Source organism: Diabrotica virgifera, chromosome 9 (assembly GCF_917563875.1).
Source record: "Diabrotica virgifera virgifera chromosome 9, PGI_DIABVI_V3a".
Lineage (NCBI taxonomy): Eukaryota > Metazoa > Arthropoda > Insecta > Coleoptera > Chrysomelidae > Diabrotica > Diabrotica virgifera.
In genome coordinates this window covers 170,876,159-170,893,254 of record NC_065451.1, presented here as the reverse complement: position 1 = coordinate 170,893,254, position 17,096 = coordinate 170,876,159, and the positions used below count along the sequence as shown (strand labels likewise).

General features: G+C 32.7%; 1 protein-coding gene across 4 annotated transcripts in view; it reads left to right on the top strand.

Annotated features, from left to right (window-relative positions):
* Window positions 1-15,662, top strand: part of LOC126892103 (uncharacterized) — a 654,403-nt gene extending 638,741 nt beyond the window's left edge. For all 4 annotated transcript variants that reach the window (XM_050661541.1, XM_050661542.1, XM_050661540.1 and 1 more), the window contains exons 10-13: window positions 1,858-2,073; window positions 4,085-4,299; window positions 5,197-5,474; window positions 9,531-15,662. In XM_050661541.1, coding sequence (XP_050517498.1) covers window positions 1,858-2,073; window positions 4,085-4,299; window positions 5,197-5,474; window positions 9,531-9,833 — 1,012 coding nt within the window. In that variant the 3' untranslated portion in view covers window positions 9,834-15,662. The remainder of the gene's footprint in view (window positions 1-1,857; window positions 2,074-4,084; window positions 4,300-5,196; window positions 5,475-9,530) is intronic.
* Window positions 15,663-17,096: the final 1,434 nt, after the last annotated feature.

The following is a 17,096-nucleotide window of genomic DNA, read 5'->3' as shown; positions in this document are numbered from 1 at the left end:
AGGTACTTTTTAGAATATTCCAAGGAAGTGCTATTATATTTATATACTTAGAACGTACTACCGCACATCTTTGTATGGGAAGAATATTATATTTATAAGAATATTCTAAGAAAGTGCTATCAAGTGCTATATTGCTTTGAAGTATGTTTTCAGCATCACCTAATCTCATCTTAGGTTCTACTGGTTCTACCAAATATCTATTATATTTACGTATTTTAATTGCAAATGAGAATGTAGTTAGTACCTACATTCTACAATATTACTTAAAAAGTAAGTACATATTTATAAATTTTAGTTATTTATATAAATCATTATATAATATTTAGCTAAACTAAACTATGCATAATAAGTAACTAAAATTTATATAATACTTATATGTACTTACCTATTTAAGTAATATTGAGTTACCAAAATAGATTATATGTATTTTGAAGCACCGCAAACAAAATAAACAGATTATGTATGTTCTTTAGTCCTAGTACTACATCATTCGCCTTCATCCTTAACACTGCATAGATCCATAGATGATACAAATAATGAAATAATGCCTGTTTTCTTTTTCATATTTTACGGTTTTTTCCTATTCCTGATCCATTCAGGTAAGAAAAGAAATGGTCAGAATATGATGGGGAGGGGGGGGGATATGAATTTGTGGAATAACAAAATCGGTGGTCAGTGTTGCCAAACGGAGAGAAATTTCCCTTTTTGCGGGAATTTTCAACATAAAAGGTGATAAAGGGAAAAAGTTAACTCAAAAGGGAATTATTGTTCCAGTCCAAATTGTAAAATATTAAGAAAAAATCAAAATATTTGAAAATAATTCAACATATCTTCTCAGATTTTGTAAACAGGAGGGAAGTTTTTTTTTTTATAAAAGTGGGAATTTTAAGGTAAGTTGACGGAAAAAGCTTACTCGACGGTTGGCAACGCCAAAGCCTTTGGTTGCTTTGGTTGTGCAGTTTGGCACGTTTTGGTTCTGCGAAATGGCCTATTGAATTGAATGTACCTAAATTCAAATTCCAAGGATGTAAAAATACTAACGATTCATGATAAACTCGAAATGGTAAAGTCATTTCAATTATGAAAACGAATTTTTAATAGAATCTATGTAAACGTTAATACAATTAATGTTTAACTTTTTTACCATACAACAATTTTGAAATGAAATTCGTCCAATACTACCTACATACATAAATTTTATTAATTATGTATTCTAAAAAATAACGAAGTTGATAATCTATAAGGCTAATATTATACTTCCTATACATACAAATTATTTTTAAGATATTTTAAAAGTATCTACTTATAAGTATGTGTTAAGAATATTCGATAAAGGTATATTCTAAGAATAAACTTTTACGAATATTCCGAGATCCTACGTACACGAATATACTTAGTATATTCGGTACGAGAATATACTTTGAAGTATATGCAAAGAACATGAAATTTAGAATGTTTTTTAAGGTAGATGCTATGCTTGTACTACACATATACTAAAAAGAATATACTCCGACGAATGTTGGTAGTATATGCTTAGAACATGATGCGAACATCATTGTTATGTGGGATTATCGTCTTCTTATTAGACCTGATCTTCCCTTATCCATATTTTTGGCACCGACCAATGTTTTTCCGATTGACCTAGATTCTACAACGATTTTCTACCTACCTCTCACTATACACAGCATAAGTAACTGGAATTAAAAAATAAAAGATTTTTGAATCGTTACAGGGTAATTTTCAACTTTCTTGCTACATTTTTTAAATTGATAATAGAATAGTACACCAATCACCAATTCTTCCTTAGACAGTGTTTTTCACCTTAAGAAAATATTATATCTGTTCCATTTTTTGTAGACAAACAGGAAGAAAGGCCGTCACGAACGACCCATCTTCTGTTTGGTGCGAAGAAAAAGTAAAATTGCCCACGAAAGCGGATTCATTACCAAGATCCTTCCAGTTGTATGATCAACCCGATTCGACCAATGGAGTAGAGTGCAAAAATGAAAGACTAGTGCTGGACATGTCATTGAAAGAGAACCCCGATTTTGATGTTGAAGAGCAGCAAGAAAAGTAAGGCTTTAGATAATGAATAATGGCACAGTTTTATTTGGGATGGATTGAATTTATTGACATTTGATTTGTGCTTAATTTGATTAATAAAAGTTTGAGTTATGATTGTTGAATTGGTTTAAATTCTTTTGTGATCTAATTTTTACCTGCCCGATTGGATCATCGGTTTGTCATTAATTGAGCTGATACAAATTTGATTTGTGGTTAGTTTTATTTGAATTGTGATTGTTGAATTGATTTGTGATTGATTGTATTGATCAAAATTTGATTTGTGGTACCCATTTTATTTGGGATCGGCTGAATTTAGTGAGATTTGATTTGTGATTTAATTAATTAAATTTTGAATTGTGATTATTGAATTAATTTAAATTAATTTGTGATTGATTCTATTCACGGTGTGCAAGTACTTGGAAGGGAAACGAGAAACGACCGTGCGCGAGTCGCGGAGAAATATTGCAACTATCTTAAATAATTCATATTGTCAATTGAAATTGTCAAATTGACGTATATTTCATACCTTCTGTCATTGAAGCAGAAAAATTATATATTGCTCCACAATATTGATATGATATGCAATTAGTATATAAAGGTAAATTTAATTAATTGTATTTTGCTTGCAGTACTGCATTTTAATAACTAATTTTATTTACTACATACAATTGTTTACGTTTGCATAACATAACCTGCATCTTATTTTTTCTTCTTATTATTTTTTTGGACTATGGCCTTGACAATTATCCAGCAACCAGGACTAATATAATTGGCCAATATAATTAAAAGTGCGAATAAAAGTACAGAGCGTAGAAATAGAGGTCGCTTTGCCGAACTTGCACGGTCCCAATTGATGAAAATTTGATTTGTCATTAATTGTGTTTATGGAAATTTGATTTGTGGTTAGATTTATTTATTTTGTGATTGTTGCATTGATTTAACTTATTTGTGATTTATTGTGTTGATCGTAATTTGATTTGTAGTACCCATTTTATTTGGGATTGGCTGAATTTAGTAAGATTTGATTTGTGATTTAATTAATTGAAATTTGAATTGTGATTATTGAATTAATTTAAATTAATTTGTGATTGATTCTATTGATGAAAATTTGATTTGTCATTTATTGTGTCTATGGAAAAATTATTTGTGGTTAGATTTATTTGAATTGTGATTGTTGCTTTGATATAAATTGATTTGTGATTGATTGTGTTGATAGAAATTTGATTGGTGGTTCCCATTTTATTTGGGATCGACTGAACTTAGTGAGATTTGATTTGTGACTGAAAGATTTGAATTATAACTGACAGATTTATTTGCTCAAATTTTGATTTGTCATTGATTGCGTCTATGGAAATTTGATTTATGATTAGAGTTATTTGAATTATGATTATTGCATTGATTTAAATTAATTTGTGATTTATTGTGTTGATATAAATTTGATTTGTGGTTCCCAGTTTCTTTGGCATCGACTACATTTACAAGTTTTTATTTGTGATTAATTTAATTAATTGAAGTTTGAATTGTGATTACTTAATTAATTTAAATTATTTTGTGATTTATTCTATTTATGAAAATTGGATTTTTAACTGAATGATTTGAATTGTAACTGGCTGATTTGATCCAATTTTTATTTTCATTGATTGAGTTTATAGCAATTTGAGTTATGCTTCCAGTTTTATTTGGAATCCACCAAATTTAGTGAGTGACTGAATTAATTTGTGATTGATTCTATTAAATAGATTAATTACATAAATTTTATGGAAATTTCGAGTTTTTACTGATTAGATTATTGACTTGTAACTGACTGGATTTTGGATTTGAAATTGACTGAAATTTAATTTGATGTTATTCGAAATGATTTTTAATAGACTGAATTGATTATAATAATTTGATTTGTTATTAGTTGAATTGGTTGAAGTGTGTTTTGTTTGGCTTTGATTCACATTTGATTCGTATCATTCCTGTAGCATGTCAAATTTAAAAAGTTGACAAGTAGAGAAATAATTATATTTATTTTTAGTGATCTCTCTTCTCAATTAGATGACACCGAGCATCCTGATCATAAAATTTACAGAAAAAGTACGATACGCTTCAGTATTTTGCAACGAATCCGGCATATCATGTCAGAAGAGCAGAAAAGAATCCAAAAATACCCGATCCGCAAGCAAGGGTCTAAAAGCATGGGCGAGAAAATTGCACATCCTGACTATGTAGATCCTCAAAAACTTTTTTTAGGTATGTCTTCCAGAAAATTTCTGTAGTAATTTTGGTACACTGACTTTGGTGATATACTTGTTTCATTTTATCTTTGCCCATGCGTCATGATTAATTTTCCAACAAGCTAAATCAAAACATAAAGTGAAACGTACGTCGATGTGTCATTGTATGTAGTTACTGTCAGTGGTAATAATTAGGAAATGGCTATTATCCCGTGGACGTATTTTATAAAGTTATTTTATTAAAGTGTTTAATCTTTTTTCACTATTGAGGAGATTGATTGACTCAACATTAACATTAAACAGCTTGAACATCATACCGACTATTACTAGTATAAAGATAAATATAGAACGGTAATAAATAAATTAAAAATAAACAAAAAGTTTAACAGTAATCTCGAAAATAAACAAATAAGTTTCCATTCGACAGAACTATAGCCACACTCATAAATATTACTTGTCACGATTTCGTAAAAAAATAAATAGGTACTTACCGGAAGTAATCAAATTAAGATAGGACAATAGTTAGTCATTCTAACAATAATTATTATGTTTGAAAATAAAAATTAAAATAACATATTATATAAAGACTAAAAGTTAAATAATTTGAAAAACCAAATAAACAATAAATTCAAATAATAACCAACAAATGCGCTTATGTCACTGTCACTTAAAATAATAAACGTCAAAATTTATAGTAGACAAGGTATCAACGACATGCCATATTGTTTATCCTTGTTTAACGTATTGTGGTTTCTATGGACAACCGGCTTAATTTTGCGATACTAGTTTCTGTGAGTAAAAAAGAGACCTAGCAAAAAAAAGTAATTCGTGAATAATTTCATGCATGGGAAACGTTAGAGTGGAAGAGCTATATATGTTATTATTAATTGATTTCATATATTCTCATTTTTAGGTTCAGCCAGTTGCAGTCAGATAGATCTCTCGCAAGACAAAAACGAAGAAAGTGATATCCTTGGAGAACCGGAACAGCTTGATCTGTCAATAAACGAGAAAGACGTACTTAACGAGTGGGAAAAGAGGTTGAACGGTGGCACCACAGTTTCTGATACAGGCCAGGATCATAACTCTAGTCACAGCTTCATTTCTAGTCAAAGTTCGGATAGCTATTACGAGAAGATCCTGGACGATTCCTTGAAAGAGGAGTACATCAAGGATTCCACTGGGAAATTGGTAAGTTACTGATATAAAGGCCAATATTATAATCATGTACATGAAATCTTCTTTTATTTTCTTTTGTTATTTTATTATTCCACAATAGTCCGTGTAGCTCTCTGGTGGCTGATCTTGCTTGGCCAATCCTGGAATGTATTTCGTCGTTACTCCCTGCCTTTGAAGTTATTTGGACTCCTAAGTATTTGTAGATTTCTGTTGGTAGGCTTTCTAGTGTTTCTCCTATAACTAAGTACTCGGTTATTAAATATACAAATTTTGTATATTAATTGTAAGTCCCCACTTAGTGTACTCCTCTTCCAGTTTTCTGAGCATATAGTCTGTATCACTCTCGACTTCAGCTAGAATGGCTTGGTCGTCAGCAAAGTGTATTTTGTATAATCTATCGTCATCGATTGGGATACCCATATTGCAGCACTTTATTCTCCACAGTGAGAGTGCCTCATTTAAATATATTTTAAAGAGTATAGGTGCTATGCATCAGCCTTGCTTTAGATTTAGACCCTTACTGACAGGAATTTCTCTCGTTAATTTGTTTCCAGTTTTAATGTTTACAGTCATATTTTTGTAAAGCTGTTGTACTGCTTGTATATGTTTATTGCTTATTCCTTGCTTTTCCATTGCTACTCAGAGCATTGAAAGTGGTACACTATCGTATGTCTTTGTCAGATCTATAAAGACTATATGGGTGGAAGGGTTGTGGGCTAATCTTTTCTCAATAATCTGCGTTAGAGAAAATATGCTGTCCATGCAGTATCTGCCTGCACGAAAGCCATTTTGTTCTTCTACATCTGTCATCTCTTTTTCAATTTTTATATAAAACAATAATAGAAAGTATTGGGTTGTACGGCGCCGAACTCTGGGAAATAAACCAAAGAAACAAATAAAAAATTAAGGCCATGGAAATGAACTATTGGAGACGATGTTGCCGGCTCACTAGACTAGATACTCTAGATAGGGTGAAAAAAGAATATATTAGGAGATAAAGGGAAATTGATCTAGATATAATAGACATAATCGAAGCCAAAAGACTCGACTGGTATGGACACCTTCAGATTAATGCCTGAAAATAGATGGCCAAAAAAATAGAAAAATGGACTCCACCCATTAGAATAAAACGAGTAGACCAAGACGATCCTGGAGAGAAGATCTCGAAGATGCAATGACCGCCAGAGATCTAAAAACTGAAAATTACTTCGACAGAAAACGCTGGAAGTTAGGATGCGAGAAGCGGCGTCAGCTGTAGAAGACTCGCTTATTCATCATCATCAACCTGTACGCGTCTACTGCTGGACATAGGTCTCCCTCAGCTCTTTCCATCTTTCTCTGTTTTGTACTGCTTGCATCCAGTTGACAATACGCTTCAGATCGTCAACCCATCTGGTTGATGGTCGTCCTCTGCTCCGTAGTGCTTCTTCTCGTGGCCTCTACTCGAAACTACGTTTTGTCCATCGGTTCTCTGACAATCTGGCGACGTGTCCTGCCCAATTCCACTTGAGCGACGCGATTCTTTCGACGGCGTCCGCTGTTTTTGTTCTACGACGTATTTCTTCGTTTGGGATTCGGTCTCTCAGGGAGACACCCAACATCTGGCGCTCCATAGCCCTCTGAGTTATGCGAATCTTGTTCACTACCTTTTTTGTGAGTGTTAATGTTTTCACTCCATAAGTGAGTACAGACAATATACACTGGTCAAAGATTTTCCTTTTCAGGCATATGGGTAAGTCCGATTTAAATACATAGCTCAGTTTACCAAACGCTGCCCAGGCTAATCCTATGCGACGTGGGAGCTCGCAAGTCTGGCTATCTCTTACCAACCGAATTTCATGTCCCAAGTACTTATAAGATGCAGTCTGCTCAATATCCATTCCATCAACAACAATATTACGATTTAGCACCAGATTAGTCATTATTTGCGTCTTGTTGATGTTAATCTTTAGTCCGACCTCTAAGGACGCGTGATATAACTTGTTCAACATTATTATTGCATCATCCATACGATCGGCTATAAGGACGATGTCATCTGCGAATCTCAAATGACTGAGCTTCTCTCCATTTATGTTAATACCATATTCGTTCAGATCTGCCGTCTTAAAACTGTGTTCTAAAAGGGTTGTGAACAGCTTTGGTGAGATGGTGTCTCCTTGCCGTACTCCTCGCTGTATACAGAATTTATTTGTTTGTTGATCAGATAGTCTTACGCTAGCCGTTGCGTTGTGGTAGATATATTTTATCATGTTAGTGTAGCGATGGTCTATTCGGCATTCTGTCAATGCTTTTAACATTTTCTGCTGCTTTATGGTATCGAACGCTTTCTCGTAGTCCACGAATATCAGTGCCAATGGTTTGTTGTATTCCGCAGACTTCTCGATCAAGTTTTTTATTACCATTAAGTTTTCGTTAGTGCTATATCCGGATCGCTAATATATATCATGAAATCAAGATATGGGAAACTCTAAAACATCTACAATTCCCATTCCTTTTCTGGTACTTTTCTGTAGTTTGTTAATCTAGAAATCTTGTGTTTGTATTTTAGATTAATTTTGTATTGTATCATGGCATAGCAAACTCTGTTTATCCAGATATTATGAATATGGAATTACAGCTAAGTTTCTCTTATTTTTTATCCATCCAAACCTGTGAAGGTTTTGTCACTGATATCTTCCTTAAGTGCCATTTCCTCGACGGAGGTCAGCAATCATCATAGCTATTCGGACTTCAGATACTGAAAAGTTCGGTTGATGAACATCCGTACCATTTTCTCAGGTTGCGCATTTTACGTCTCCCTATGCTTGAATCTCCCTATGCTCCCTATTCCTTGAATCTTTCCCTGCATAATCAGTTGGAGCAAGTTGTATCTCTCTCCACGTGTTATATGTCCGAGATGTCCCAATTTTTTGGTTTTGATTGTATTTGTATTGAATACTTCCATTTCTTTATTCATCTTTCTCAGAACGTCTTTGTTTGTGACGTTTTCTGTCCATGACATTTTCAGAATTCTTCTATACACCCACAACTCGAATGATTCCAGTTTTTTCATTGATGCCGCATTCAAGGTCCAAGCTTCCATTCCATAAAACAAAGTCGGGAAAACGTAGCATCTAGCCAATGTAACTCTTATCACTAACTTCAAATCTCTGGTGCAGAGCACTCTTCTCATTTTGTTAAAATTTGCTTTTTCTATTCTAATTTTAATATCCTGAGTATCTTTAAGTCACTGATATGAGAGTCAGTAATACTAAGTCACAGAACCTAAAGCGACTTAAACTAATTCTAGCTTAAGACTTGTTTGCTGTATCAGTTTATAAGGTTGGCTACCAATGATACTGTGATGATTCTGCGTTGTGATACGATATGTGTCACCGGTGATCAATTTTCGTGGTTTATTAAGAATATGCAAATTTATGCCTGTATAACAGCAACTGAAGCTGTTATACCACCGGTGATTCATATGGGAACCAAATTGTTAAGTGAGCAGACCAAATATTAGTACTTCTGAATGAGTTCCATGTGTTTTTCTCATAATACAGAACCTTAACATGTTCCTTTGCTTGTTTACTACTAGAAACTTGGTCTTTTTGATGTTTAACTGTAACCTCATCTCTCTCTACTTTTGTCTGTCCCACAGTTCTTCTAAGATTTTGACTGCGTTCGGCATAAGTATTTAAGAATATTTATAACTCTACCTTTATTTACCTGTATTTTATTTATAAACTGCATTTACCTTTATTCTAGCTGTTTCACCTTCAAGATTTTTTTTCAGGATCTCCTCCGAGTAGGCATTAAAAAGAATTGGTGACAATACGCATCCCTATCTCACCCCTCGTTTAATTTCAATTTCTTCTGACATTTCTTCGTTAACAGGTTCTTTTGCTATCTGCTTATAGTATAAGTTCCATTTGATCCTGATGTCATTGTAGTCTATATTTTTCACCCTATATATTTAAAAAAATCCATTTTGCTGATAGTGTAGGCTTTCAATGCTCCAAAATATAAAACCTTGATATTGCTTCTACGATTGTATAACTGTAATAATAATGTCATTGTTTATTTTAGGTAGCAAAGCAGGACTCTTTTAGCAGCAACGAGGACAGATCCAGCTTAAACCAAAAATTCTTATTGGACAGAAGACCAATGGTCAAAAGGCCGACCAAAGCGCCTCCACCTATACCTCAAAAACCTTCAGGACTAAGCCTCAACGCAGGTCCAGTCAAAATCCTTACGGAGAAGATCAGTACCAAGACTGTAATTAAGGAGACCACCGCTAATGGTAGCACCGTTACGGAAAACGTTAGTACTACCACCACTTCAAGTACGAATTCCAGTTGGGTAAAAGCGATGGTGGGGAGGTTCGAATGATTAAAGGAGTAGATTTAATTGGTTGGTGGTTAAATTTCGGAACCAATAAGGGATGTAATATCATAAAATTAGATGGTAGTACAAATTTTATTGAACGTACATAGTGATAGTTCAGATTTAGTAGAAAAATGAATGGTCGATATATTAGCAATTTGACAATATGATGATAAATGAGAAAGATATGGTCCAATTCAAATAATAGGGCTTTTTATTCACAGTCATTTGTTTCGAGCTTCTGTCAAATTTCGTATAATCCGTGTATATTAATATTATACACAGATTATACAACATATGACACAAGCTCGAAACAATCGTTGAAAAGCCCTATTAGGCGTGCACGTCATTGATTTAATGACATCATAACCCAATGGTATAAACTTAACGGCAAACAAGTTCATCACATTTTCCCTCATATAATAGTTTTTTCGCTACTTTCAAGTTTAGCAGTAAAGCGCTGTTGCCAAATAAAAAAAACATTTATTTACCACAGCAGCTACTGGCTGTACTGTTTTTCTTTGGCTTTAAGAGTATGAAATAAAGATAACTATCTATACTATAAATGTCAAACTCATGTTGTCCTGTAGAAGGTTATGTAAGATTTTTTGTTTATAAATAGATGTGAAGTTAGTTAAAATATAAAATGTCCTATGAAACTGTCTACACACTAAATTCTGTTAGGTACTTTAGTTTCTCTATTTGATTTTGATTCAAATTGTTGGATATTTTAATTGAATTGTATTAAAACAATAATATATCTGCATTTAGCAATAATATGTTGACATTATATTTAACCTCCAATATTATGACAGATGTCAGTTACCATTTATAATCTCAGAAAATGTAATAATGACGTCATATAAACTCGTCACTAACTCTAGCCAATGAAATGCTAGCTGTAATAGACGGCATGTCTAAAACGCCCTATATATTTTTTAAAATTTAGAATATGGCAACAAGGGGAAAATTACGTGCAACCCTTATTGTTTGACTTTTTCTTTACTTGTACTGTGTCAAAAAAATATTTTTTACAAATAGAAATACGCATATAGCGCGAAATTTAAAATTACAAGTATATTAGGTAAAATACAAATAGTATCAGCAAATTTTTACTCGTTTTTTTTTATCAAACATTCTCTCATGCTTTCTTTCGTCTCATCGTCCTTTTTTCTAAATGACAATATGATGATTCCATTATATAGTCCATTCGCTCAGCTTGGGAATATTTTAACAGATTCATTGTCGGAAACCTACAGCACAAAAATTCCTAAAGTTGCAGACTTTTTATTGAAAAAAAAAAATGATGAACGTGCATACTAGAAGTGTATACCTACTTATGAATTTTCACTAAAACTTTCCTTTATACTACTGTATAATCGATTATAAAATATTAAAAAGTAAAAGATGGTTTTGCTTGCTTCCGATTCAGAGGGATGCACAATCGCTGGACAGCTGTTTCTGCCATTGCAGGCTTCCTCAGCAGCGCTAGCGTGCACACCTCTGAATGGAAAACCAGCTAGCCCATCTATTTAAGGGAAATTTCAAAGATCATTGAAATCTCCATTGGGACGCAATCCAGCGACATCTCTTAAACAAACTGAAAATTCTCAGATGCAGTATTCACCCTTATAATAAAAATAACGTAAATATAGAAACGTAAAAGATGGTTTTGCTTGCTTTCGATTCAGAGGGATGCACAATCGCTGGACAGCTTTTTCTGCCATTGCAGGGTCCCTCAACATGTGCACGTTAACGCGTTAGAAATATGCCGTTTTGAACATATTTCTCTCAGTTCCTACCGTTTAAAATGTATACCTAAGTTAAATTCTTTCCTATACTGTATATGATAATACATAGATAATAGCTGAAACAGTGAAAAGGTGAAGTTAAATCTAGTTAATAATACTTTTTAAAGTGGAATTAAGACAATAACGTTTTCACAGTACAATGCCATGACATTTAAATTGTAGGTATTGATAATTATTTTGGGTTTAGTGTAAAATTATGAATGCTAGCCTTAAAATAGAGTTAGAAGACTTTGAATTTATGTCAACAGTATCCTAAGTGTTAAGACAATAAAATATACACTGCGACAATAATAATATTACGCATTGTAAGTATTGTGGTAAACAATAGAAAACACAATAATTCATCTGTGTATAAGTCATTAAATATCATGTTAAAATAAGTGTTTTGGCTAATTATTATTAATTGCTTGTATAAAACTAATGACCAAAGAACTCAACATATATATTTAGATAAAAACTACAGAGTCGAAATATATATCACAAAATAAGCCATATCAAAATAGTCATCCCTTAAAACACAAAATAGAAGTCATAACCACCAACCAGTTAAATTAATATTTACGTTCTTTTGTGCTATATTGTGGCTGTTGTTAAATGACGATATGAATTTATCGTTACAAATATTTTTCAATATTGAAATGTGTTCTTATAGTTCAACGTGTTCCAGAGAAAATGTATGTTAGAGATTAATTTTCAAAGATTGTTAGACAAAAACGTCAATATACTAATATTTCTCTTTAATGTTAAATAAAAAAATCCTGATATAGATGTTCAATTATCACTAATAACGAGTGTAAGAAGCGGTATAATTCAGCAGTGATCATTTTTGTTCCATCGATCTTTCGACGCCTCCCATGGAGTCATCTTAAGAAAATGGTTTTGCACTAGGGAATTAAGTTGCTGATGCCTCAATCCATATCATTACCACTCGTCAGATAATCGTATTCATGAAATGATGTCATCAAGTGGTTGTTCATTTCCATTGTATTTTTATAGGAGACATTGATACAGTTGGTTGTTACTAAATAAATATATAAAGCTGTTAATTTTCTCGTTTTCTGTAGATCGCATCCAGTTTATTCTTCCCCTGTAGATTTTTCATAATTGTTCTACAAACATCTAATGCTACAAAGACTTCTCTTTAATTTAATAATAAATTAAATTAAATAAGAGAGATATGAAATAAAACAACTTTTGTGCATTTCTTATTTTTCTTCTGCAGAGTTTATGTTTCACAGTTATGAGTCAAGATCGGTTTAATTACAGCCTTGTCAGTTGTATTTTGCAATACTATTAATTATCATATTTTGCAATACTATTAATAAGTGTAGTGTCATCAGCAAATCTTAAATTTGAGATTTTTCTACCAGCCACCGTTACTGCACCGATCCATCTTTCTAAAACCATCCTCATGGCATGTTCACCATACGTCTTGAATAAGTCAGTTCATAAAACACATACTTCTTGTCCAAACCCTCCAAACTGTCCATTGGTAGAATTGGAAGTATTTCATCATCTTGATGTGCATATCCGTGACGAATGGTGGCGATCATAATGGCAATCTTTATCTTATCTGCAGCAGCGCGGAAAAGCTGCACAGATGTGTTGAACCAGGTTCTAAGCTTGTTTAACCTTCATCGGAGGGGACTCAAAATATTACACAAAAGACGGGCTGGGGTCTGAACGGACCCCAGCGAATAGCCGAACTACACCTATACGAAAAAAAAATGTAACAATAAGACTATATTTTTATACTATTGAACATTTATTAGACTAAAGCATACATATTAGTACAAAAATACATTAAGTCCAGTCGGGTTAGACGAATAACAGGCCTAACCTTGAATTAGGAGCTGCCCAAATTTTATTTTTCTAATCTTTAGAGGGGGTCAATAGTAGTGTAAATTTAAAATCTCGACTGAATTCCGCGGTTGCATTAGCCGCCATATTGATTTTAAAGGAGAACCGTTGTTGCTTAATATCTTCGCCATTTTCAACTTTTCGACCAAAACGGTAGGAACTAAAATTGTTGGAAAAGTAATTTCCTACAATTTCTTTTCGACAATTTTTTTATGTGATCAATATTCTCCGAGTTAAGGGGGAACATAGTGGAAGCGGAAGGGAAACATAATTATTGAATTGTCTCATTTGTTATTAACTTTACGACATAATTGTACATAAACAAAAATAAAGTGAATTATATTTTATACAATTTTTAAAACTTCCAATGAAACACCAACCAAACTAAGCACATAAAAGACAAAAAATAACTTATATGCATTAAGTTCACTTAATTTTATTAACTAGCTGGTTTTATTGGTTGAATTTGTCTGTCGATAATTAAGTTTCATGTCAGCTATGTATTTCAACCATTTTTTTTAATTTTGGACCCTTTTGGGGGGAATTTTTCCATTCCCCCCTCCTCGTAGACCCGCCACTGGTTGTTTCGAAAAATTGTAGTAAATCGTAATTGCAATAATTTCAGTCCTTACACTTTTTGTCGAAAAATTGAAAATGGCGGAGATATTGAACAAAAACAATTGCTAGAAAATCAATCAGGTCTTAAGCTCGCGCCTTAACCGCATACGTACTACCTTAAATATTGATTTTATCAAAAAAATGAAAGAGATCAAAATTGTACAAAATTAAATTCTCTTCATTATTGTATAGATTCAAATTTGTTATAAAACTAATAGTAAACGAGATAATTCGATAAATCAATAATTATGATCTAACTGTCACTATTTTTTCCCCATAACTCGGAAAATATCCACCGCACGAAAGAAATTATAATAAACGAAATTATAGAAAATTTCATTTTCAACAATTTCAGTTTCTACACTTTTTGTCGAAAAGTTGAAAATGGCGGAGATATTGAACAAAAACGGTTCTCGTTTAAAATCAAGATAGCGGCTAACGCAACGGTCAATTCAGTCGAGATTTTAAATTTATGCTACTATTGACCCCCTAAACATTAGAAAAATAAAATTTGGGGCAGCTCGTAATGCAAGGTCAAATGGTATCCCGACTGGGCTAATTCTACTGAGTGATACTAACAGACTAAGTAACAACTACATACTATTTGTACAATGTACAGAAACTGTCTCTGATTTCGCGTATTCTAGGCCTAAAAAATTATTACACTTTACTCACAGAAGTAAAAAGCTTCAATTTGTATACTGGTATAAAATAGTTTATTAAAAAACTTCTTAAAATGTCATCCAAATGGATTGCAAAACGTTTTCAATCTAAATTAGATCATCTTCAGTGCCTAGAATGAAGTATTTCCACGTTAGATTAAAGCAAAAGGTTTAAATTGCGACTGTTGATTATAGAAAAAACATGTGGAGAGTACTTACATTCTGCTGAGTAGATGAAACTATTCACACTATTAAAAGTGGTAACCTCAAAATGTATGGTTTTATATAATTTCTTCCTTCTTATTAATCTTATCAGTTGAATTAGTTGAGTTGAATTGAGTCAAGCTGAATTTCATTTTTTCAGATTATAAGGTCTCTTACTATATGACCGAAATATCTCGTAATTCTCTGTATAATTTCTTCCTTCTTATTAATCTTATCAGTTGAATTAGTTGAGTCGAGTTGAATTTGAATTTGACCATTGTTTTGTAGTTAAAAAATTATTACAAAAACTGAAAATTGTATTATATATCTCAAGAATATTCTGTGGAACACCTTGGACGCATATATTTATATATTATACGTTATAATAACGGGCTTAAAATGGACATTTTCTCTGAGTATTAATATTATAATATCTGAAGTTTCGCACAATTTTAAAATATTAAATAAATAAAGATTATTGTACATAATAGTTAAAAATATTATAATGACGTTGAAAGTTTTTGAATGTTTACTTAAAAAGTGTAACTGTGTACAGTTAAAATGTGCCAAATGAGACTATGTTTTAACTTTTGAATGACTATTTAACTTATTGTTGATTATATAAGTACTAATATTTTGTAAAAATGTTTGAGAATCAATAAATATACTTTATTATTCGACTTTGTGTTGTTATTCTATAAACAAAAATTAAAAACCAAGAAAATTGTTTTAGGCAGATGTCGCTATGGCATCCATATCTTGTTATTTTGTCGTAATAATAATGAAAGTAGTAAGGATGTTCATGGCGCTCTCTGAACAAACTGAAATATAATACGTCTCTTGTTTTCGTTTACGGCGAAATTCTTTTGGATTAGTTTTACCCCTAACTCAGTATAGAGACCATGTTTTCGTTGGAATTTTGCCACGTTGAATAGACGGGAAGTAAAGTTCAAATTATAGACCTCACCTAGTCTCCTTTAATTCAACATTGGTATGGTTTGCAAGTAATAGAAACCACGAAGGCGTAGTCAGAAACCTGGTCTCATTAAAAGTTTTATTTTCTTTGGAAATAAAATTGTTTTAGGCAGATGTCGCTACGGCATCCATATTTTGTTATTTTGTCGTGATTCGATACTATGGGCTGTTTTTAAACCAAGAGGAGAAATTCAGTAATGTAGAACGTATAATGTAGAAAGCCTACGACATGATAGTACAAAATATCTTTATCAACAAAGACTAGATAAATATCTTCAAGAAACAGAGGGTCTTACCGGAAAGGAGGCATACGAAAAAGCACTGCTCAGTATAAGAAAATCTGCTAAAGAAGCCTTGGGAATTAGACAAATAACCAGAAGCAATAAATATTGGTGGAACTCTGAAATTGAAGAACTGGTTAGAGAAAAAAAGCTATATCTAAAATGGCTAAACACAAAAAAAGATGAAGATCTCAGAAAATACAAAGAAAAGAAAAAAGACACAAGGCAAAAGATCATGCAAGGAAAAAGAGAAACATGGGATAAAAAGTGCAAAGAAATAGATACTGATATCGGAGGTAGACAATGCAGTGAAGCATGGAAATTCATTAAAAATATAAAAGTCGATAAAAAATCCTACAACCCAATACAGCTAATACCAACAAAAAAATGGATAGATCATTATAAGAATCTACTTACCGAAGAAAGAACAGAATACAAAGATCAAGCACACAATGAAATAAATATAGAAGGCGAACAAGTAGGGGAGATTTGGACAAAACCGGGTAGGTTGATAAAACCGGGTACCCCTTAATTCTTCTAACTGTCTGCTGCTATCTATGTATGCCTCCTCTACAGATCGGCAGACGCGTCTGCGGATGCATCTGCCGATGTATCGTCACGAGGTGACCACACATCTGTAGGTACACATCTGTAAATCGTTCAGTCTGTGTTAATTTTCGGGTGACGCAGTATCTACTTTGAATTCACTGCGAAAACTAATGAGTCGTAGAGGTCCGAGGTAAACAACAGACGATCAAATTACCCCATCTACACATCTGCGGATGCATAAGCAGATGCCGTCCGCGGACACGTCTGCTGATGTGTAGAGGAGGCATTAGACAATGTTAAAATTATTAG